This window comes from Lonchura striata, chromosome 4, assembly GCF_050655825.1.
Source record: "Lonchura striata isolate lonStrDom1 chromosome 4, ASM5065582v1, whole genome shotgun sequence".
In the NCBI taxonomy this organism is placed as follows: Eukaryota; Metazoa; Chordata; class Aves; order Passeriformes; family Estrildidae; genus Lonchura; species Lonchura striata.
Window position 1 is genome coordinate 37,478,381 of NC_140706.1, and position 23,507 is coordinate 37,501,887.

The following is a 23,507-nucleotide window of genomic DNA, read 5'->3' on the forward strand; positions in this document are numbered from 1 at the left end:
TGCGGAACTTTTATAATTACTGCTATTCTAAACTAACCCATGTTACTAGAGTGAGGGAAACAATATATTGATATTCTCAGAGTCTTAGTACAACTCACAACAATCCTTATAAAGCAAAATCACAGAATAGTTTAGGTTCGAAGGGACTTAAAGACCATCTAGTGCTTGGGCAAGGACACCTTTCACTACATAGGTTGCTCAAAGTCCTATCCAACCTGGCCCTGAACACTTTCAGGCATGGGGCACCTACAGCTTATCTGGGCAACCTAATCCAGTGCCTCACCACCATCATAGTAAAGAATTTCTTCCAGGATCTAATCTAAACCTCCTCTCTGCTTGAAACCATTCCCCCTTGTCCTGTAACTATGCACCCTTATAATTCGTCTTTCTCCATGCTTCTTGTAGGCTCCTTTCAGGTACTGGAAGGCAACAATTCCATCACCTCAAAACCTCTTTTCCAGGCTGAATAAACCAAACCCACTCAATCTTTCCCCACAGAAGAGGTGCTTTAGCTCTGTGATCATTGTGGTGTCCCTCTGCTGGACTTGTTCCAACAGTGTCCTTCCTGTGCTGGGAACCCAGAGCTGGATGCAGCTCTGCAGATGGGGTCTCACCAGAGTGGAGCAGAGGGAAGAATCCCCTCCCTGGCCCTGCTGGCCACACTGCTTTGGATGCAGCCCAGGACACATTTGGCTTTCTGGGCTGGGAGTGCCCATGGCCAGGTCACGTCCAACTTCTCATCTACCAACACCTTGGTCTTGTTAAACATCATGAGATTTCCATGGGCTTACTTTTGGAGCTTGTTCAGGTCCCTCTGGATAGTATCTCATCCTTTAGGAGTGTCAACAGCACCATTCAGCTTGGTGTCATCTACAAATTTCCAAGCATGCACTCAATACCTTGATCTATGTCATTAATGAAGATATTAAATAACACCAGTCTCAATATGAACCTCTGAGAGACACCACTTGTCACTTATAGCCATCAAGACTCTGAGCCATTTACCCCTACCTTCTCATGTGACCATCCAAGCAATTTCTTATTCATCTAATGACTGGATAATGGTTCATGAAATCCATCTCTGTCCAGTTGAGAAAGAAGGATGTTGTGGGGGCCCATGTCAAATGCTTTACAGAAGCCCAGATAAATAATATCTGTAACCCTTCCCTTTTTCATTGATGGAATCACTCTCTCATAGAAGGCCACTGGGCTGGCCAAGGGGGAAACTTGGTGAAGCTTTGCTGGCCGTCCTGAATCTCAACATGTAACTGCTGTGAGCTGCTGCAATCACAGACTGAAAGCTTATAGACAGTAGGCTTGTAGACAGTAAGAGCAACATGCTTCTTCGGAAAAAGGAAGTCAGTCACTCTAAGTCTTGAATGAACTACCTTCTAGAAAGGCAGGTGACTTTTGTTATCCTTCCATGCATAAAATTCCAAATCTTGAGCACAATCCTTTCTCAGCAATCAGCTCTGGTATTGCTGAAGAACTGTGTGAACTGAAATTGTTAAAAAAAAATATTGCACAACGTTAAAAGAAAAAACTGTAATAAGCATTAAGGTTAGCAGTTAAACACTGTACTTTGGGACACCTGATGAGAATGAAGTACAACAAAAATGCTACACAAATGAATAATGCTTGGTATTGTCAGTAGAAATTTCCAACTAATCAAAAATGCTACACAAAAGAAACCAGAATAAGAAAAGTGGATTGTAAAAAAAAGCTTTTCTGTCTGAAGAAGTAAAGGATTTTTTCTTCTTCTTTTTTTTTAATTTTAATGAGAATGTAAAACATACATCCAAATCCAAAATTGCAAATACAATCCAAAATTGCTTGCGAAGATACTATGTCTGACAAAAAACAAACAGTTCTTACCATGTTACTCTTCTGCATTTCTCTTTGAACATGAAGTTATACTCAGCAGCTGTTGGGTCTCAACACTGATACAACTTCCTGCTTTTTCTAGCTAGTTTCTGCTGCTGGAACCACTAGGTTAAAAAATTATAAATTTTTCTATACTCACAGAAGCCTCTTTATATACCAGGATTCCTCCCTGGCTTTTGTCCCTCATTAAAACAAGAACTATCTCATCTTTCATATTTTATAGATGTGCCTCATACAAGCAGTATTCAATCTCGATTGATGTTGGAACTATGATAAACATGACTGAAAGCTGATTTATATAGATTAGACACAGCAATCTTGAGGCCATGCACAGTATTTTTAAAAGCTGCCTCACCTCCTGCAGCAGTAATCCCATACTGCTTTGTCTTTCTGCAACTCAGAAGATTTCTTTCAAATTTGAAAGTAACCCTGGAACACATGCAGCTGATGAAAGATGTTTTTAAAAAGATGTTTTTAAAAGAAAAATACCTGGTAAGTTAGTAGCTAATTTATTGCATACAAGAAAGTGGTTTTACAACATACATTCTGCTCCTGATTAATGCATAACTCTTCAACAATCCTCCCCAACTCTTTCCTTGTATGCTGTGTTCCTTCTTTCCTCATAAAAATAATGAGAAAAGAAACACCAAGATTTAAGACAAATGCTACATCCTGCGTAGTCAAACAATGCACGACAGATTTTTATGTGGTAATCCACCACGTGATTACCTGAACAATTACCCAGTATCACCTAGAGAACAAATCCTCACAGGTACACCCCCGCAAGAGAATAAGGTACAGAACTGAGACATGAACAGGCTTCTCAAGAGGGTGCCTATCAGAGTTAACAAGGGACCATAATCTTATGATAAAGTTTATGACCCCTTCTATATGCTACACAGCACATGATATCCATCTTCTGAAGGCACATCACAAAATACACCGTTGTCTCAAACTGAGCCTGTATTATCTCATTCCATTTTAAAAAATGAGACATACCTCTTGGGACATAATTATACAGTAAGACTGAGCTGATCTAATTGACTGCTGGCACACAAGGAGTAGATCTTGCTCCCCCTATTCATCCCTGCTGTTCTTGGTCACACTCTCCCAGTCTCACCCTTAGATCAGCTCTGTCACCCTTGATCTGACTGTACAGTAAACCAACCCACATGCTAATCCAGCTAAGCAGACAAACTAACAACAACAACAAAAAAAATCTGCCATTATAAGGAAGTGGAATCAAGTTTCTGTGGTGTTGGAGAACAAACAGAGCCTGCAAGGGCAAAAACTGAGAGAATAGAAGGGGAGCAACAAGTTCACCCCCTTCCATAGCAATGAACTGTCAGACTAGTTATCCTGAAATACATAAATGCACCCTTGGGGTCTTGTTATATTTTAATTATAACTTTCTGCTGGAAACAGCTCAAAACTATGAATATTAATATCCAGACACTATACAGTAACATCTATTTCAAAGAGCTCAAAACTCCCTAAGGTTTAGAAACATTCCAGAGTTGTGAAAACAACAACAGATAAACAATGTCAATGCTGTATTCAATGGCAGAGCAATAACAGGACCTAATTTCTCACAGGTATTTCTCTACAGGCTATGTAATTGTTAAGTCTTACAGCAAGAATAGTTGCTGCTGCTCACCATCCCTTTTTCTAAACAATACACAACTAAATAGCATTCGCCCCAGCCCCTGTTCTAACAGCTGACAGCAGTGCAACGTGTCTCCTTTGGGCTACTCCCAGCAGTGTGAAAGGAGGGAAAAAATAAATGCACCTCTGGGAGTGAAAATGAAGTTAAGTCAGATTACAGTAAAGGCTGGAATAAGCTCCCTCTGACATGACCATCCAAATCTGCTGAGTGTTAAAATCAGCAGGGGTTGTAGCTTTCCGGAGGCCAGATTCTAATCCAAGGCTTTGCTTCACCCGCGTGTCCTTGGGTATTAGGTGGCAAGGGGAGTGGAGGCAGGGAAGCACCCTGCATGCAATGCACACTGTAAGGATCACTTACGCTTGGAACAAAGAAGATTTGTATACATGAGGTATGTTCTAATGCCTCAGCTTCTTTCTGTCACCATATTCAGACCTCAAAATATGAGACTTTCAATTAAAAAGACAAGAAACAATCATCAGTTTATTTTACTTTATCTGTTTGTTAATGACTCAGAAAGAGTAATTAAGCAGTATTTCTTTTTCCTGGCTAGAAGCAATTTTTAAATTTCAGAATCAGAAGCACAGCACACAATGACAATCTTATTTGCTACTGTTGATGATTAACAAAGTTAAAGTCTTTGCAATCGAGTAATACATTCCACTTGCAACTATGAATTTTCAGCATGTCTCTTCAGTTAACTCTTCTAACTGTATCAAAGGCTTTCAAACAGAAAGTGGTCTCTGCATTACAATCAAAGTGCATATAAAATTGACACAACTATATATACACAAACTGAAAAAAGTCAACTGGAAAAAAATCTAATAAATAGGAAACGGGAAGATATGGAACAAGCTTTGAGGAACAAAGATAAGTTGTACTGTTTACTAAAATACTACATGATAATACTCTCCATTTCATCTGCTCCCAAATAGATCAGGGGGCATAAATAACCTTTTACAAAGTAGGAGTGAAATCAAAGTTCAATAGTAGCACCTCTGAGTTAAACCAAGACTTTTGAAGATTTGTGTCCACCACAAATGCGCACGGGAAAAAAAACCAAAGCCCTATGCTTTGGCTTTTCACTTTAGTGAAACAAACATTTCTGTTTCTATGATGCAGCGCCAAAAAAAGAGGTTTACTGCTATAGATTTCTTTTCTTGTAGTCATAAAGGCAGATGGATTATGTTTATTTAATTATGTCTATGATGAATAGGGACTTCAGATATGCAAGTGAAAAGTTATTGAGATCCTCCCACTACTAAATTTACAACTTATATTTAAGATGAATAATGAGGAAGGAGATGAGAAAAATAGAAGGTATAAAAATATCTGAAGTTAGATAAAGCAAGCATTACAAAAGGGGAGTTATCTATGATCTAACAATGACCAAGGCCATTAGAGTCAGAATGCCAGAAATTTAGATAATTAGATTTCTAAGTGCCACTGCTGCATGTACATAAGAGCAACTTACTTATATGTTGTTTTAGAGGGCAAAGACAGGATTCAGCAGGATTTCTGTTAATATGATTATCCCATTCAGACCACATTCAGGACCAAGGAGGGCATAATCTTGGTCTGTTTAACAGTTTTCTAATATCTCAAAAATGCATCAAAAATTATTTCCAAAATTGAGAAACAAACTTCATAGAGAACCTTACCAGTTATACAGCACATGCGGACAGATAACCTGTAACTACCTAAATGAACTGTATTTACAGCTGATGGTACTTCATGGTAATCACCAAAGTCAAATATGCTAAACTCATAATTGAAAATCTTTATCGCTCTTTTATACAAGGAACCTTAAAACAAAGCACAGCAGAAATACAGTGTCATAATCATACTGAGTTTCTCCAAGTTAGGTTTTTTCTGGAAGTATTTAAAGTTAGAGAATGATGATAATCTTGATCACATTTTCTGTTGTGAGCATGTAATTAATCTAGAAAAACAATTTTTTAACTCTTGCTCTGCAACCAATAAAATTTCAGGGTCAAGCTCTAGTTCTGAGCATGTGTACACAACTTTTATAGCCATTTATTTCAAAGGTCACACAGGTATTGACTTTTGATTTATTACTAATTCTTAAACATAAGAGGACCTTAAGCACAAATGCAGTCAAAAATACCAAAGTATAAGTTTTAGCACTTAAGAGCATCTGAACTGGCTCAGTATACATCTGACTCAAAGTCTTCCTAGGCTATTATTAAATATTCTCTGCCCACAGTTTACAGTAGCAGGTGAGGCTCCAGGTGGCTGAGAGGTTTCCTCTGTTACTATCAGTATTGTCTAAGCAAGAGAAGTTGCATCTTCATGGCTGGTGACTGGTGCATGATAAATGAAATTGTGACTTACTTTATCTCCCAAAAAAAATCAGGTTAATAAAAAACTAAATCATCAGTATATCTAGCATGTTCTTTATACATGTAGTTTTTACATCTCTTGGCTACTGATTCTATCAGAAATTATTAGCAAAATAAAATTTCAATAATTTTCCTTGAGGATTTCCAAATCTTTCTTAAATCTAAGGAATTTCTTAAATCTAAAACGTGTTTATGTATATGCAGAAAATAACTAGGAGTCAACAGAGCTTGTGCCTACTAAAGATCAAGTCTTGCTTGATCTGGTAGCCTGGCCACCATACATGTTCTGCTATTGCTCAGATTTCAAATTTTTAAATTGGGGTAAAATTAAGGCTTATTTAGGAATAATAAAAAGAGGGTCAGCATGAGCATGTATATGAACAGCTGGAAGATAAGCAAGATACTGACCATTCTGAACTTTCAAAAGGGTCAAGGTAGTAAAAACAATGCAAAGATAAATCTGAGGGCAACACAAGTAATTTATTTACATATGTTGCAGTATATGGTTTGTTATACAAAAAATTCTAAAAATTTACATGCCAGTTACTTGGGATATATTCAATCCTACATCAGAACTTTTCAACCCTTTCTGAGAAGTAGTATTTTTAACTCTTATTTAGTAGAGAAGTGAGAAAAAGTGAATTGTGTTCCTGAATTTTTATTTGTGTGTCAGGGAGGATAAGTAGGTCTAGAACGACGCATTTAGTATCACATAAAAAGAAATCTTAGGACAGCACAAGTCAAAGGAGCTCCTACTAAGGAGTATTCAATAATATCTAGCTTTTTTTTTTAAGACACAGTAGTGAGTAATCAACATAAAAGCTAAATACAATTAATACAAACGTAATTTTCAATTTGTTTCATTGTGTACTTGCATGGGAAAAAAATCTTAATGCAAGGGATCTAAAGCTAACAGATCAGGCCTTTAATAATAATGTATCATAATACTTCCTATTTCATCTCACTGAACATTAGTGAAGGTCATTAATTAAACCTCAAAGACCTCTGCTGATTTAAAGTAATTTCATAATTGCTGAGGTACAGCTACTTTGGGTGAGCCACTGCAGTCAATTAGTGCAACAAATGCCTTGATGTTACAAAGCAATTGTGCATGACGTGAACATTACTCTGCAGGACATACCAGTTGTGAGCATGTGAATAAGGGAAAAAATTCACCAGCCTTTGACAATTAATTCCGCTTTCTTGGAATATCTTTACCCATGATCTCTGAGCTTGTTATCACAATGCTGTGAAATCTACATGAGATGAAAATAAAAATTGTGCTAGTACACAAAGTAATGTGAGGAATTTACTTTCAATTTCTGGTTTTGTCTGCTAGCATTTTGAGCTTTATTTTAATAGCTGAATCACAATAACAGATTACTGTGACGTTGTAAACCAGCAGGAAATACTCACAAATTTTGGTTACATCTATTAGAACAAACTTGTCTGGAGTCATCTTCTTATGAGACATATTGTCATGGTTTGATAAGTACTTGAAAAATTCAGAATTGGAAAAGATTATGGTGACACTATTCAGGTTTAGTTGTTGGTTGCTTGGATTTTTTTAAATCTAAACTCACTAGAGCAAGCCCAAGAAGCACAAGTAACATTTGTTTTGAAATAAAACATTAGAATATGGGAAGCACAAGCCCTAACAGAATTCAGTGGAACTGCAAAAATGACAAGTCGCAATTGGGAATTGTCTTGCTGGCTCCCAGCAGTGTCACCACAATGGAACTACCTAGCTGAATCCTCCACAGTCTTCATTACAGTATTTGCAAACATTATATTTAACAGCAATACTCCAGTGTGCCACATACCACTTTGCACTGCAAATATCTACTTTCTGTATTGTAAAAATCAACTAAAACCTGTTATTTTCCAGGAATATACAGCTTATCACATTTCAATGTCTGACTATTACTGCAGAGTCTGAAAGTGTCATGTTAGGACTGTTTTGCAGTTCTCATATTTAAATCTATCTACAAATCTAAACTCACAGAATGGCTGAGGTTGGAAGTAATCTCTGGAGGTTACCTTGTCTAAACCCCCTACTCAAGCAGGGCCACCTAGAGCTGTTTTCCCAGGACCATGTCCACATGGCTTTTGAATGTCTCTGAGGGAGGAAATTTCAAAACCTGTCTGGGTGACCTGTTACAGTGCTCATAAACATCTGTTTCCTGATGTTCAGAGGGCACCTGCCATGTTCAGTCTGTGCTCACTGCCTCTGGTCCCGTCACTGGGCACCGCTGAGAAGTTCCTGTCTCCACCTTCTTTGCACCTTCCCTTCAGGTGTTTACATTCAGCTTTGGTAAGATCCCAAAGTCACATTTCGCAAATCTTTTAAGAAAATACTCGCCTCAATTTCTCAGAAGGGGTTCTAAATCTGACTTAGAGAACTATCTAGCACTTGCTAGACAGTGTAAAATTTGCTTGTCTAAATTGGAACTTGTTGATGTTCTTAAGATATGCTGAAAAACATTCTAAGAATCATAAAAAGACCTTCTATGTAAACTACTAAAAGACAGATAAAACGTCAGATGAAAATAAATGATCTGATTTTTTTACAGAAATAAAGAGTTTGCATGGACATGCAAACCAATTATTAATTTACAGAAATAAGAGTTTGCATGGACATGCAAACCAATAAATTACATGGAGAGAGAAAAAAATAATTTTATGTAAATCTTATCTCTGTTCTCAGCCTACCTCCTCTCTAATGCTTACGCCAGCAGCTATAAATGTTCATAACTTTCTAATTTTAGATTGCCCAATTTAAACAAAAGTAGGAATTCACTACATTTATTGTTTTAAATGCCACATTGTGACCATCCAATCCAAACAAGAAAACATACTTGTATTTTCAGAATTTGAAGGCGTAACTTTTATTCTTGCTACAACTTCCCAGAACAAAAGCAAATCTTTACAGACTAATATTTTCTGCTTTAAATTTACAGCAAGAAACAGAATGCAAACTCAAAAGAGAATTTTTTCCCCCTCTGAACACTTTTCTTTCTAAATCTGCTTCCTTACAAGCAACAGTGTAGAGAACCTAAAGCACCAGTTCCTTATGAGTTCATCGATATTTGCTGAGCTGACACAATACCATTGCAGAGCTTTCCCTTGGCATATCAAAAACGGCAAGAACCGGTCAAGCCTTAAAACCAGGTATGGAAACGCAAAGCCAGACAAACACTATTCCTATTCATGCTAGTGGAAAGCAGGTAAATACTCTATTTACTAACTCTAGCTAATTTGGTCGTAGTCAAAGACAAACACAGTTTTTGGAGGGCTTTTTTCTGCACGAGATGGCTTAATTGATTAAGGAAAGAAAAAAAAAAAACACACACACATAAAAAAATCCTGAGAGGGAGCGAAAGGCAAGCCTGCCACACATCGAAGATGGAGTCACAGGGCGATGAGATGTGAAGCAGGACTGATCTGCCCGCAGAGAAAACAATCCCTGACAACACAGGAACCAGCCAGAACTGAGTTCTCCTCCCACAAAAGGAATCGGGCAGACGAAAAAAAAGCAGTTCGATAATTAGCAAGCCTTTACGTCCCCGTTTCCAACGCGGACAGCGGTCCCGCACGTACAGCCACGCAAACAAGTAACCCAAACGCCAATCCGGCATACCTCGTTTATGCAACTCCCGGAGCGGAATTCCGTCTCCTCCCCCTCCATCGTAGGGCAGATACGGATCGGAAGAGACATCCATGGACGTGACGAACACGAGGCCCGCCTGCCGGCTCAGGAGGGCCGCGGCATTCCTCACGCAAGGCTGGCCGCGGGGGCCGCTGCCATGTTCGGCCGGGCCCGGCCCGCGCCGCCGCCGTGGCTCTGCAGCGCCGGGCTCTGCGGAGCGGGCTCGGCCCCGCCGCTGATGTCAGCGCGGGGCGGCCCCGCCACCGGCGCGGCTCGGGCGCGCCCGGAGCGCCCGGCGGGAGGGCGGAGAGCGGCCGCGGCGGCTGCCGGCAGAGCCGCCCGCCGGCCGAGCGCCGGGAGGGATGCGCTCCCGGAGGGGAGCCCGCCAACAGGTGCACGGTGGGGCCCGACTCAAAGCCGGCCGCCAAAGAGCCGCTCGTAGCTCCTGCACCTTTCTGGAACCACGCCTGCTGACGCTTCTAAACACCTGTTTTATCTATAAAAATATTATGTATTTTATCCATTTTATCCAGAAGGGAAGATTCATGCATTGCTGGGGGCTGGGGAGAAGCCTCCTTCCTAGGCATTTTATTTACTCTTTTCTAACATCAAAACGATTACCTCAAAGGAAGAACAACATTAACCTGCCAACCCCTCTGCTCCACAGGATCAGCTCAACCCACTTTCATCAACCTCCTATCCCCATTCAGGTAGAACTTTCAGTCCTACCGCAGTGACTGACAGATATGAATATGTGTCATCAAAAAAATTAAAACAATAATTTAATTACATATCTAACTAAAATGGAGTAGTGTCTCAATTTTTTTGTGCGATTATTCTGGTATTACAACTGTGTAACATCCATACTCACACTACAAAGCTTGAGGTGGGTGGAAGAAAATGTAATAAACACAAGTCCACAGTTAGCTTGCATTACTCTACACATTGATAAAATGGTCTGAGTCCCTTAAAAGTCACAGGCTCAAAATAGGCAACAACCCACATGAATGCTAACCAAGGCATCATCAAGCTGTGGCTGTTACAGCACTGGCAAAGCCCAAGCACTTCAAACAGCCAGGATCTAAAGACAAGAAATCTTACACTGACTACATGCTTCCATTTGAAGCAGATACTATTACATATTGAATCAATATACTATTTTATGTTTAATGTATGATCTTGTCCTGGTCATAGCCTCCAATTGCTAATAAGAACAATTTATAAGAATGCTATTTTCCACGGGATTTCCATAGTTGGTCCAGTGGTAATGAAATACATACAGAAGGTATGCGTATTGGTTTTCCTTCTCTTCCCCTTCAGCAGGTAGCAAAGTTAATATATTGCATGCCTACTGCACAAGGCCAGCTTCCATTTCATTCACACAGCAAATAAGGAATTAATTTTATTGTGTATGCCTTTGCACCTCTGTAAATGTGACACAGCTATTTTATTTTCAAATGGGTTAGTTTCTTAAATAATTTTCCATATATGTTCTTAGAGAAGTAATTTCTCTTATAAGCCAATGTTACAAGCTGTGTCCTCCATATGATTTTAAGGACAGAATAGGACATAGAAAAATGTTACATTTACTTCACAGGCTTGTAAATATACTAAATGTTAAAAAATACGGCTCTGATACAGACATTGAGAAAATGCTGGTATCTCTAGAGGTGGAAAAACTAATGAGAAAAGGCAGGGGGAAATGAGCATATAGCAAAATACGTTTCAAAACCTTAAAGAATACCTTATCTCCATGACAAAGGGAACCCTTGAGCCACAGATAATCAATTCTAAAAAACAGACAACTCCCATTTGCTATCACCTCTACAAATGTTTTTTTTAAAAGTGGCCTCCCACAACCTTTTTAACAAAAAAACCAGAATCTTTAAGATCTTGCACATGCAAAACTTTCAGAGCCATTATGCATTATCACCATTTATTTTTGCCTGTGAAAAGACAAATCTAAGCACCTCTTAAATTCAGATTATCCATATACCTTATTTCCAGAGAAACACAACAAAAATCCCTGAGCATTCTTAACTCCTTACCTCAACAGAACCTGGAAGTAGTCTGTAATCTTATTGTAAGGTTCTAAATAAGAAGTCATTCACAGCAGGAAGAAATACAACAGTTTCTGTAACCTGAAGCAAGAATTATTACAGAATGAACTGTTAGTGCATTTATTATATGTAGATTATAGATGATAACACTATAAATTCAACTTCATACTTGAGAGAATATGAAATAAAGGATATAAAGGACTTGACGTCCTTTATAGGACTGGAAGATCACCTCTACTTTAGGAGTTTGATGTTGCTACTGAAAACGTGGAATGTCTTACAACTGATAATAAAAATCAGTCACAGCAAAGAAATAGCTCACTTGTTTTGCCTAAACCTGTTCATTGGACTAAGGCAAATGCAAAACTTCTGCCCAAGACTGAAATCCAGTTTGAGCTGGAAAAGGTCAAGGATATAACTTGTTTGAGAGCATATATGATCCACTGTGGATATGGGGGAAAGTCATAACAAGTCGTCTGCAGTGTAAAACAGATTACTTCGTATTTGCTACATGAAATATCAAGAGTCCACCTAATACTAAAAAAGAGTTTTCAAAGCTCACTGCTTAGAGACTGGCTGCCAAATAAGTCCTTTGTCTACTCTTAAAAGGCAGAGCAGTCATTTTCCCTTCTCAGTTACCAGTAGCTTGTGTTCTCGTTGTTCATACCCATCACCACTGTGTGTATTCACTTTCCTACAATACCATGAAAGGTGATTTTAGTTTTTGTGTTGTTTTGTTTTTTTTAAGAAAGAAAGATAATATGCATACTAACGTGACAAGCAGTCCTTTTCCTTTGTAAATAGCTAAACACCTATGCAATGTAATCTTTCCAAATTACCCTTTTTCTACCTGATCTGAAAAAGTGTATGGCTTGAACTGACAACTTTATATTCCAAAGAGTATGTCAGTTATTTCTCCTGTCAAGTTCTGCAAATTCCAAAATTATAGTCAGTGAAATGGTGACTCTAGTACAAAATATTATGAACACTTGTAAGGCCTAAAGCAAGTTTAACAGTAACCTTATTTTAAATGGCTGAGAGCCCCTTCAAATTGCCAATTTACAACATAGAACAGCTCATATGTAAACAGTAGGTGTGTATAGCAGCTTGTTTTTCAAATGTCATCACAGTAATTATAGACTAATTCTCAATCCCAGAAATCTTCCATGCCCAAATAACTTCACACATCTGAGTGCTCCCATTGTTCTCTGCAGGCACAGGCTGTGGTTTTACCATAACTTAGATGCACCTGTCTTTGCAGAAGTCCATTGTTCTGAAAATACTGGAACATACACAGGTGACACACCTTTAAGGCATACTAAGAATGACAAAAGGCACTTTTATCCTCTCTCCACACTTGGTCTTTTCCAGTTTAGGGAAAGAGAAGAATCATATTCAAGGTAAAGTATCTGACAATATAAGAACAAGTCAGAAGTTATACAAATCAGTTGCACCCAGGGAAATATGTTTTGAAGGGACAAAACAAGGCCAATGAAAAGAAGGGAAGTACCATGGAGGTATGATAGCCTGCTTACTCAAAGCAGGAGGGAAGACCTTACCTCTGAAGCACTTCCCATTTCATATTAAAAAGTAAGCTAGGTTTAAAGAAGACAGCCAAGCACCTTGCTATGTATAAAATAAATATGCTCTCACTTCTCCCAATTACTTGGTTTATTTTGGAGACAGACTATATATCTTTGTTGCACTAGAAAATGAAAATTAAAACCAGCTCTTTTATGAAATTACAAATATAAGTTTTGGGATGCTGAATGATTTCATCAGCATAACAACAGATGCCGAAAACGTGACTGATAACTACAAATGTTAGTGTGACTGATGCAAAAGATTTTGGTGACTTTTAACTGTAATTTTCTTTCCTATTATTATTCAAAACTAAAGCTTCTATTTCAGCAGAGCTAGAAGATAATGTTCTCCTGAAAAATGCTACACATAGAGCACTCACCAAAGTAACTACCATCTCCAACCATTCCAAAAAGAATTTAACTCATACATACCTTCTCTTGAAGGGGAGGCATGAAAGCATCTGTTTACAACAAAGTGCCAAAGCATACATAAAATGTCTCAAAAGCCTCTGTGCTTCATCATTACTCTTCCTCCCATCTTCACTCTCCTACCTTTTCTCCCAGTTTCTTCTTTCATTAACCCTTTTCCCAAACCATGCAGCCAAATTAAGCTCAAGTCTAACCCCTCTACCAGGTTGACTTCTCTTAATGTCTCAGTCTAGTATCTTGCAGCCCCTTCAGCCTGGCTCCGTTCATTCTGCATAAAATCATAAAACTTTCTCCTATGGGTCACACAGAGCCTGCTGTGAGAATATGAAAGATGATAAGAGGACAAGCACTGTTCTCTCAGTTCTAATTCCCAGACATGATCCAGGATGATATAACAAAGAAAATGGGGAGGAAGGGAAGAGAGAGAAAAAAAAGTACAGTCATACATAGCTTCAAACTGATACACAGTAAAAAAGGAAAAATTATTTTAGAAGCATTGTAAATTAGAGTCTTCAACTTCATTCCTTCATTAATAGTATATAGAATTCTGTCCTTGATCAGTGTATCAGGCTATATATAGAAGATTGACACCTCATCAAAAGCCTCAATAAGGCAGACAGATATCAACACAAAAAATTTTAGACCAAACACAATGTAAAAGCAGAAGAAAACAAATTTATAGCATATGCTGTTGAGAAGATGGGGTTTAAACAACAGAGAAGTAAAAAAAAAAAACCACAGAAGAAATTGCATAGCAGTAACACAGTAAGATTTTTCCCTATTTGCATTTTATTATACAGAAAAAAATAGTTTCTCAATCACCGTTTCTTTTTTCATAATCGCTTGTTTCCCACAAATTTGTCACTTGATTTTACTCACAATCATTTCACCCACCAGAGAACACTTTAGTTCAGGTTCTCACCTAATAAACTCAATTTTAAATAGCCGAACACAGGTTTTTGTATCATACTCCTAGAGTTTTTTATAACTTCCAATGGTGCTTTTATTCACTCTCCAGACAGAGAAGGTGGTAACGGAAGTCAAACCCAACCAGCAAACAGAATGCAGTAGAACAGGTCATATAGCCAAAAGCATGTTGTGCAATCAATTCTGAGACCGACTTCCCCTCAGGGAAGTTGAACCTTCACTGCCAATCAGGGAAACAGCAGTAAAGGGTTCCCACTGCCAAGCAAAACCTCAAGGCAGAAATAAAAATAGATTTAAAAAGGTGGAAATAATAAAATCATGATACAGCATTAACACCTAAGACCCCAGTTATTTATGTTTATAAACTGGGGGAAAAAAAATAAAGTTTGGTCCCTAAAGACTGGTTTGACATCTTCTCCCAAAACACTGAAAGCAAGGCTAGTCTCTCCATTTTATTTCTATTTCTTTCTGGGCCTGCCTGTAACACTACTTACTATGTAACCCAAGGAGGCTGGAAGAAAAGACATCAACAGACTACATATAGCTACTAGGTGTGAGAGGTGTGTGTCAGTCTTTGTAGTCTTTGAGGTTTTGTTTTGTTTGGGGTTTTTTCTTGGTTTTAGGGGTTGTCTGGTTGGTTGGTTTTGGTAAGTTTTTGGTGGTTTGTTTCTTTTTTAATTGATCCATTTTACACTGACATTAGAAATATGTACTTCTCTGTATTAACCATGTGAGAAGCATTTGGCAGAAAAGCAAGCAAGTTGCTCTCTCTCTGATTCTCTAAAAGCCTCTTAACTACTACAAAAAATAGGCTTTTACTAAGAAAAAAAGTACTGCTGCATTTTCACCTTTGCATATGTGTTCTCACACTCGTTTGCTAAAGCTGTAGTTACAATACTTCAACAAGAAGATTTGGCATCTTTCCCTGAAGTTCACTTCTCCCCTTTCTCAGACTAGAAAATCCTGCTGCAGAGATTGTTCTGTTTTTCCTCATATATAGATGCATACAGGGATATAGGTCTTACCTGCTCCACTGCCCTTATTCTCTTTTAGGGTTGTTTACTGTTGGCCACTATTTCCAACTTGGTGTTCACAACATATTGGAGGGGATGCAATTGTAGCACCAAGGAGTATTCCTCCCTAGACACAGCACTGTCCTGGTTCCAGCCCTGATGTCTGGCCTGGCTCAGCAGGACAGCCACCACGACCAAGACACTATGTTATTCCACACCGCCCTCATGTCATTGCCGGGGCAGGGAAATGGGACTTGCCCTAATTTCCAAGAAGGGTATTCCTTTCCACTTGGGAAAACATGGCTGCAGTAGGGTTCAGTCAGGTCAGGCTCTGGGGTGAGATTTTTTGCATGTAAATCATTCTTTATTTTTTGTATGCATTTGTTATTACTCTTGTTGCTGTTACTGTTAGTTTCCTTATCTCATTGCTGTTTCCATTAAATTGTTCTTATCTCCAGCTGTGATTTTTGCCTTTTGTTCTTCCAGTTCTCCTCTTCATCCACCCACAGGGTAGCAGGAATGGGGGGAAGATGGAGCAAGCAGTATGGTTTGGAAGGTCTCAGTGGAGAACTAAATGGGGGAGTACAACTCCTAAACCACAACAGCCATATAAATATAAATATAAATATAAATATAAATATAAATAGAAATAGAAATAGAAATAGAAATAGAAATAGAAATAGAAATAGAAATAGAAATAGAAATAGAAATAGAAATAGAAATAGAAATAGAAATAGAAATAGAAATAGAAATAGAAATAGAAATAGAAATAGAAATAGAAATAGAAATATTAAGCTTTCCTCCTATCTTTGAGAATATTACATCTTCTTCATAAATAAATAAGCTTTGTGAACAAAGAGTCAACAGCAATTCTCAATTCTGCACATTGTTAATACATAATTGTACATTATGCCAGGCATATTTGAATTCCATTAAGCTATAAGCCCAGTACTTGGTAGTGGTCAGAATAAACTTACTCCAATTCTAGGACATGCCCATCCTCTAAATGCTGCCTGAAGTTCTGACCCCTCCCTTAAATTAGAGATATTAGAAAGGGTTCAGAAAGGGGCAGTGAAGAAGATCCAAAGGATGGGATAGCTACAAGGTCAAACCAAGCAAATAAGAAGACCTCAACCTGAAAAAGACATAACTGAGGAGAAGAAAAAGTAAGTAGCAATGGAAATAAAATTTTCACCATATGTTCTAATAACAGTGACACCACCATATAATTCATGTGTTAATCCTTGTTAGTGTCTACATGCGTATGGCCACCACGTGATAGGCTTATCAGGGTATGTGTATTTGGCACAACAATCAAGTCATCCTAGTTTCAGGTCACTCTGTTCTGGTTTCATATCAAACCTTTTCTTTTTAACAGCAGTTTTACATCAATAAGCTAATAATACCCCCTAAAACTTTTTGTATCGGCAGAAATATTTTCTGCAGTTACAACTGTAGATGAAAACCAGAAAACACAAAAGAGCTTATGCATTTATGCCGTACAAGGGAAAGTGACAAGGAGATCCACGTGTCAGTCCATGCTAACACATGGGCCAGTGTTAACCTAAGTAAGACTGGCACTTAGATCTGTTCTCAGCAGTATTTATACCTGGATTTAAGTTCAAAATAAAGAAAAGAATGTGGTGCTTTACATAAAACATAGCTGAGCTATGAAAGCCTGCAAGGGATGATTTAGGTGCTAAATAATAGCATTTGTGAGAAAAGCTCAGTTCAAGAAAAATACACTGATTAAGACTAAAATTAAAACCCACCACTCAGATGACAGGGGCCATCAGCTAGACAAAAACTGCTGTACAGGTACTGTGGTGCTGATCTCTTACCCTGTTATTACTCTTCCTTAAGCACTGACTTTTAACCCCTGCCAGAGATAGGATGCTAAGCTAGGTAGATTTGTGGTTTGACTCAGTACAGCTGTTCTCATTTCAGGGACATAATGATACCCTCTTTCAGAATAATATTTCGGTTTAATCCAAGCAGATGCAAAGCTTTCACTTTAAAATGCTGGTAAGCAAGAATATTCTCAAAAGCAAAAAACAAGAGTACAGCCTGACATCAATTTGGATAAAATCCTATCTGCTTTCTTTGGCTGACCTGAAAGAACAAATCAAAATTAAAATTAATAAATGAAATATTATTAAATCTGTATTTAAAAAATTACTATTTCCTTCCTAAAGACTTTATAGACATATTATACTGAATTATTTTATTTTACATTTCAGATTCATCTTTCTGCATATATGCCATCAGACTTCCTCTGTTTTCATTCCTTCACTTTACACTATTCATACTATTTGTCTGGGAGAGGGACAAACACATACTAACACTACACCAAGCCATCAAGTTGGGAACAACTTCCTCAGCAGCATCTGTTAAAAAAGCCAATGTGCTTTAAGCACTTCAAGAGAGCTGCAGAAGGAGACCAAAAAAGTATATAATATCAGAAAGATGGAAAAATGGATTATTAGTACTATAATTCATCTTCTTCCAAAGCATCAGGCTCATGTGCCAAATAAATCTTTGGCAGGAAGGACCAGTGAGACCATTCAAGGACTGTTAGTAGGGTTGACATACAAGTCAAGTCCTCAAAGAGCTGACCATGGTATTTATAAGATATTGAAATTATAATTATTTGTTTTTAAACATTTAAGAGAACAAAAAACTACTTGGTTACTAAAACTCTACATACACACTTTAATTTAATGTCCATTCCTCAGAAAGCCTAATGCCTAAACTAACGCTGTAACATCATTACAGGCTGTTCAACTACAACCATAGCAAGTGAATTTACATTTTGGACAATAACTACAAAAAAGACAAACACTAGAGTTCAGAAAATCATTAGCATAATAAACAGATACTCACTAAAATTCACTCATTCGATAATGACATCCCATAGCTAAGATAAAACATTTTTTCCTTAAACTAACAATCTTCCCGTCAGTTGCGGAAGGGGGTGGGGGGAGAGAAGGGGTGTTGACAATAATTTTTAAATGCTTGAAGAAGGACCTTGTTAATTAACACAGTTACCCATGTAAACATAATGTATAACAATTTCTGTTCCAGAGAGGAGAGCAAAATCAACTTTATGCATTACTAATAAAAAAATTAGAAGAAATCATGGTTTGATACTATCAGATATCCTGTGTTTAGCTGCATTACTAGTATGAAACAGGCAAAATGTCTGCAACCTAATTACAATCCAACAGAAAAAAAGTAAATTATAACTAGTTACTGACAATTTAATTTAATTTCATTCCATAAGTTAGCTGTGCCTCCTGCTTGTCCTTGTCATCACAGCAAGTCATGTTATCTCATGCTTTGATCTGTATGGCATCATTTGGGGGTGAATATACTCCTTACTTAAGAATGGCAATGAGCTCTTTAATGCAAATATTGCTAACTTGGAAAATACGTTGTATGTAATTTAGGAAAGTGGTATGTCAAACTGTCATAATGACTGTTCAGTCAAGTCAGTTTTATAACACATGGATGGAATGGATGGGTAATAAAAACAATGCCAATGGTGCAAAATTACTTCAAAGGCTCTTCTTCATATCAGCTGTGAACAATAGGAAGAATCCGTTAAGGCAATTTCCATATATAAAGAATACAACAGGAACAGTGAGCTATTTTTTATTTTTCTTTGTATTCTTCTTCTATTTTTAAAGAGCAATAGCTAAATAAAAATAAGCATACATGTGAAACAACATTCACATGTCGCTGGAAAAGATATGTTTCTTTTGAGCTCTTGCTCAAAAAATTATCTGTGGTACAAATGTCTTCATTATACTTAACTGCCTGCGCTTGCTGAAAGTTGTATTCTGTTCCTCAAATAATGCATAATACTAGTTCACTACTAGAAGATTTTTAGTGTCAGTATTTAAGGCACTGAAAGTAGATTGTTTAGGTCTCTCTCTTTAGGCAAGGGACTCCAAATCATGGTTAAGGAGGTTTTAGGAGAGATGCAGAGTTTTACACTATGACCTGCTGGCATACTCTTTTCTTTTTCAGCGGCAGTGAGATAGTAGCAAGGAAGAGAGTAGCAAGGAAGAGTAGCAGCAGCTTTTGAATTACCAGTTTACAGGTTGTCATATTAAGGTTAAGTATTGCCAATTTTATGTTAGCACCATATGTCAAATTGTAAACTGTCTCCACACTGAACTCACAATATAAGCAACTAAGCTCCCTCAGTTGAAGCAGGAATCTCTATAGCTACCAAGAAGAATGCAAGCTCATTCAGGACTCGAATTCCCACAGACAGGTCAAAGTACATCGAGATGTGAACAGCAATGAGGTCATTTGTTTGCAAACCATTTTTACTGCAAATAAGGTTCCATCATCTAATTTCAGGAAGTGCTTTGAAAAAACTGCAGTCTGACAGCAGTAGAAAAACCCACCTCCACTGAGCTTGCCCTACACTTAAATAAAAAACAGTCAAAACCAATGCAGACCTCTTTTATCAAATAAACAGCCTTCAATTGTGAACAAAATTATGGAGACCTCAGGGATGACAGGATGACAGGCAGCATCCCTTCAAGACAGGGCTTTGGTACAGGCCATCCAAGCCTCCACATGCATGGCCATGTAATTATTTAGCATGTTAAAATACACTATGTTCAAAGAATTCACAATTTCATAATACCTACTTGTTCTCCATAACACTGCCATTGAAAATCCGTCATTCATGCTAAGAAAACAGCTTCCAGGAAACATAACAGGCACAGTACATATATAATTACTATATATACATACGTATCTGGTTTACAATGCTACATCATCACAATTTCTGTATTTTCCTCATATGAGACACCGAAGGACAGGTCACATGCATGCTTTCAGATGGTGTTGAGAAAGGCAAGATTGCTGCACAGCATTGGTTTTAAGATAATGGTGATTACCCAACACAGAACTATCCACAGTCTTTCAACTAAGATTATACTAAAAAGACAAATTGCTATCAACTAAATATTAAAGAAACTTAAGAGTCTAGGTGACAGGACTTTCTGATTACTGGTTTCAATTAATGTTCATTTGCTCAGTCCCATACAGTATCAAGGAATTCCCACATAAGAAGTGTGTGAGGTTAGCATTCTTTCCCAACGTCATCCAATTTCCACAACCTTTCAACACAAGGCATATTCATCACTGTGTAAGAGCTTCAATGGCTTTCCAAACCTCAGTTAAGCACTTGAGTATGAGTGGTAATGTGAATAGCAGTACAGTGCAGCTTTATAGAATTGCTGTCCTGAGAGCCAAGGGACTGAGCAAGCCGAGTGAAGTAAGCAGACTTCTGTTAACTTACAACCCTCTGAACGAGGGGGAAAGACTACAATTACTTTAGAAATTCCATATTTTTAGACATTTATCTACATTATGTATGTGCAACTTATGTTTCCATTTTCATTAGCTGAAAAAAAAAGAAAGATAAAGGCTAATCCTTCATTTACTCCTCACATGGTCTTGATGTTTTAAAAAATCTGCAATTCTACATTTTATAATGTAGATAAACTGTAAAATATTGTATACTCTACTGTCCATGGCAACTTACTGCATAAATTCACGTCTGTGCTCATTTGTACTACAAGCTTACATTCTGCAGCTATGCAGTTTTCAATTTATCTACGTTATTTCCACAATCATTTGAACTGCAGATACACTGTTGCCATTTTGCTAATGTTGCTAAGATACCAGACTGATAAATTCTTCCAGTCCCACAAACTCAAACCACCGTATTTTTAAATAGGAGTCCTGATTTTGGCAGGGTTCACCTGCTAAAGCGCAGAGCTAGACCTGAAGCCTCTGCATTCACATCATGCTCTGGAGGGCCTGCAGTGCTGAGAAGCATGTAATCTTCCACTTACTGGGATGGTCCTGCCCTTCCGCAGGAGGTGAGAAACGTTCCATATTGTCCATACTGAATCCATCTGTACTTACACTTAACAGAACAAAAATGCAGCTAAAGGATAAGAGCATTTAAATAACGGTAATAATAATAATACAAGATCCCAAACATTTGATGCTAAGTAAGAAAGAATTACAAAATGGGCATGTGCAAGAAAGCCCTTGTTTTGTCTTGTCAATGAGATTTGCTGTGTAAAAAATACAGAAGAAAAAAAACACCTGACTCATTTGGATACCTAAGGAATGAGAAACACAGATGTTCACCTCCTGAATGGAAGTTTATATGTAACATTTTTCAAAGTATGTTCTTACCACCCTAAAAAGAAAACTAACATCAGATTCTGATCTACTACTCATATACTCTACTACTCATCTACTATAATAATTTTTTATTATTTACTGTATAATAAAACATTTTCCATGTATGGAGACACATAAATCACCATTCAGTTAAATAAAATAATAAAGTTTATTACTCTTGTTGCCTCTTACAGGAAGTCCAGAATTGGGGCATGCAGGTAAGTCATTAGCAAAAAATTAAAGTTCCAAGAAAGAAATACATTCCTATTTATGTACCAACCCACATTCTGTTACTTCAGTGTTAGAACAAGATGGGAGCCGCTGGCATGTGCAGTAATTAGCAGTGATTTTGACAATGCAAACAAAACAACCACCTCATCTGTTTGGACTCAATTTATGGATCAGATTTCACAACAAGTAAAGGGCAGAACACTGGCTCTGGAACGATTTATTTTACTGTAAACTCATTTCTCCTTCATGCTTGAAGTGATGGAAATTATTTATATGAACAATAACCAGAGTAGCTTCAGTCTTTCAGTACAGGTTATAAATATTATGTTAAGACAAGCAAGGCACTCACTTTATTAGAAGTGTCAGATACTTAGAACAAAGAATTATATATGGAAGTCAGCTGTTCACTTAATAATTTCCCAACTCTTAAGCACTGGACTTTAGTGTGCTGGTGTTCTCCAAATAATGTGCCAGAAGGACTATGTAGAGATTGAAGGTGTGCTGGCTTGTGATACCTGTATTGGTATGCAAGTTAAACAACTGCACATTCAAGATGTATCTAATTAGACAGAAGGAATACAGGTGAGAAGGATGCTTATAATGATATGGCACAACCATCTAGTACAGTACCAACATCCAACTGATAAGTGCAGCAAAGGCAAAACATATGGAGAAGAGACACTGCAAGGAAGGAAAACAACTAAATACTAGTGGGAGGAGAAAAGAGGCAAAGGCAGTAAAAAAAGCAAAAAAATACAGGAAGCAGAATTTGATTTTAAACAAAGTGAGACTAAGTGACTAGAGTATACATTTAAACAAGATTAGCATCTTTAACATAAATTACTTTCCCTCCTTCAGTTCACCTCTTTAACTATTGCTATATGAATGTTAATACTTTCACTACCTGAACTGTTTTCTTAAACTAAAAAAAAAAAAGCTTCCCAGTTCTTTCTTCTTCATGTTACTTTAGTGATTATACAGTGTTCACTGTAGAAAGTTTTCTTTACAACCTTTTATCTAGTCAAAAATTCAGCTCATATTGTGCTTTTTGCTGCTTCTAACAACACCCCTACTTTTGGCTTTTGTTTACAAAGGTGAAGCTGAATGAAGCAAAACAGATTTATCTCTAGAAGTAATGATTAAAACAGCCTGTTAAATTTTGAATCAAAGAAACATTGGAGACATTGAGACTTCCAAAATCCCACTGAAGAGAAGAAAGACTAGGCAGCTGCAGAAGAGACATCCTTTTACTTGATAGGAAGTTTTACATTTGTCAGCAGCCTGTTAGTATCTGCCTTGTATGAGAAGTCATCCCACACAACATAGTTGTTAGGCAAGCACACAGAAGCATGTTCAACTCCTTTCAGGTTTAAAGCCTCTATCTGAAGAACACATTAGCTTAACAGAAAAGGATCCAATTTGGTCATATGAAACCAAAACAAAATAAAAACCAACAAAAAACCCTCACGACACATAAAAATAC

At 37.6% G+C, this 23,507-nt stretch overlaps 1 protein-coding gene across 6 annotated transcripts in view; it reads right to left on the bottom strand.

Annotated features, from left to right (window-relative positions):
- The window catches only part of CLCN3 (Cl-/H+ antiporter 3), a 61,273-nt gene that overhangs the window by 26,526 nt on the left and 11,240 nt on the right, over positions 1–23,507 (bottom strand). For 2 of the 6 annotated variants that reach the window (XM_021555387.4, XM_085577981.1), the window contains exon 1: positions 9,551–9,799. The exons of 3 other annotated variants lie outside the window; for them this stretch is intronic. In XM_021555387.4, the coding sequence (XP_021411062.1) occupies positions 9,551–9,632 (82 nt within the window). In that variant the 5' untranslated portion in view covers positions 9,633–9,799. Of the gene's footprint in view, positions 1–9,550; positions 9,800–11,607; positions 11,701–23,507 lie in introns of those variants that run through there. One more of the 6 variants, XM_085577982.1, reaches the window with a different exon arrangement.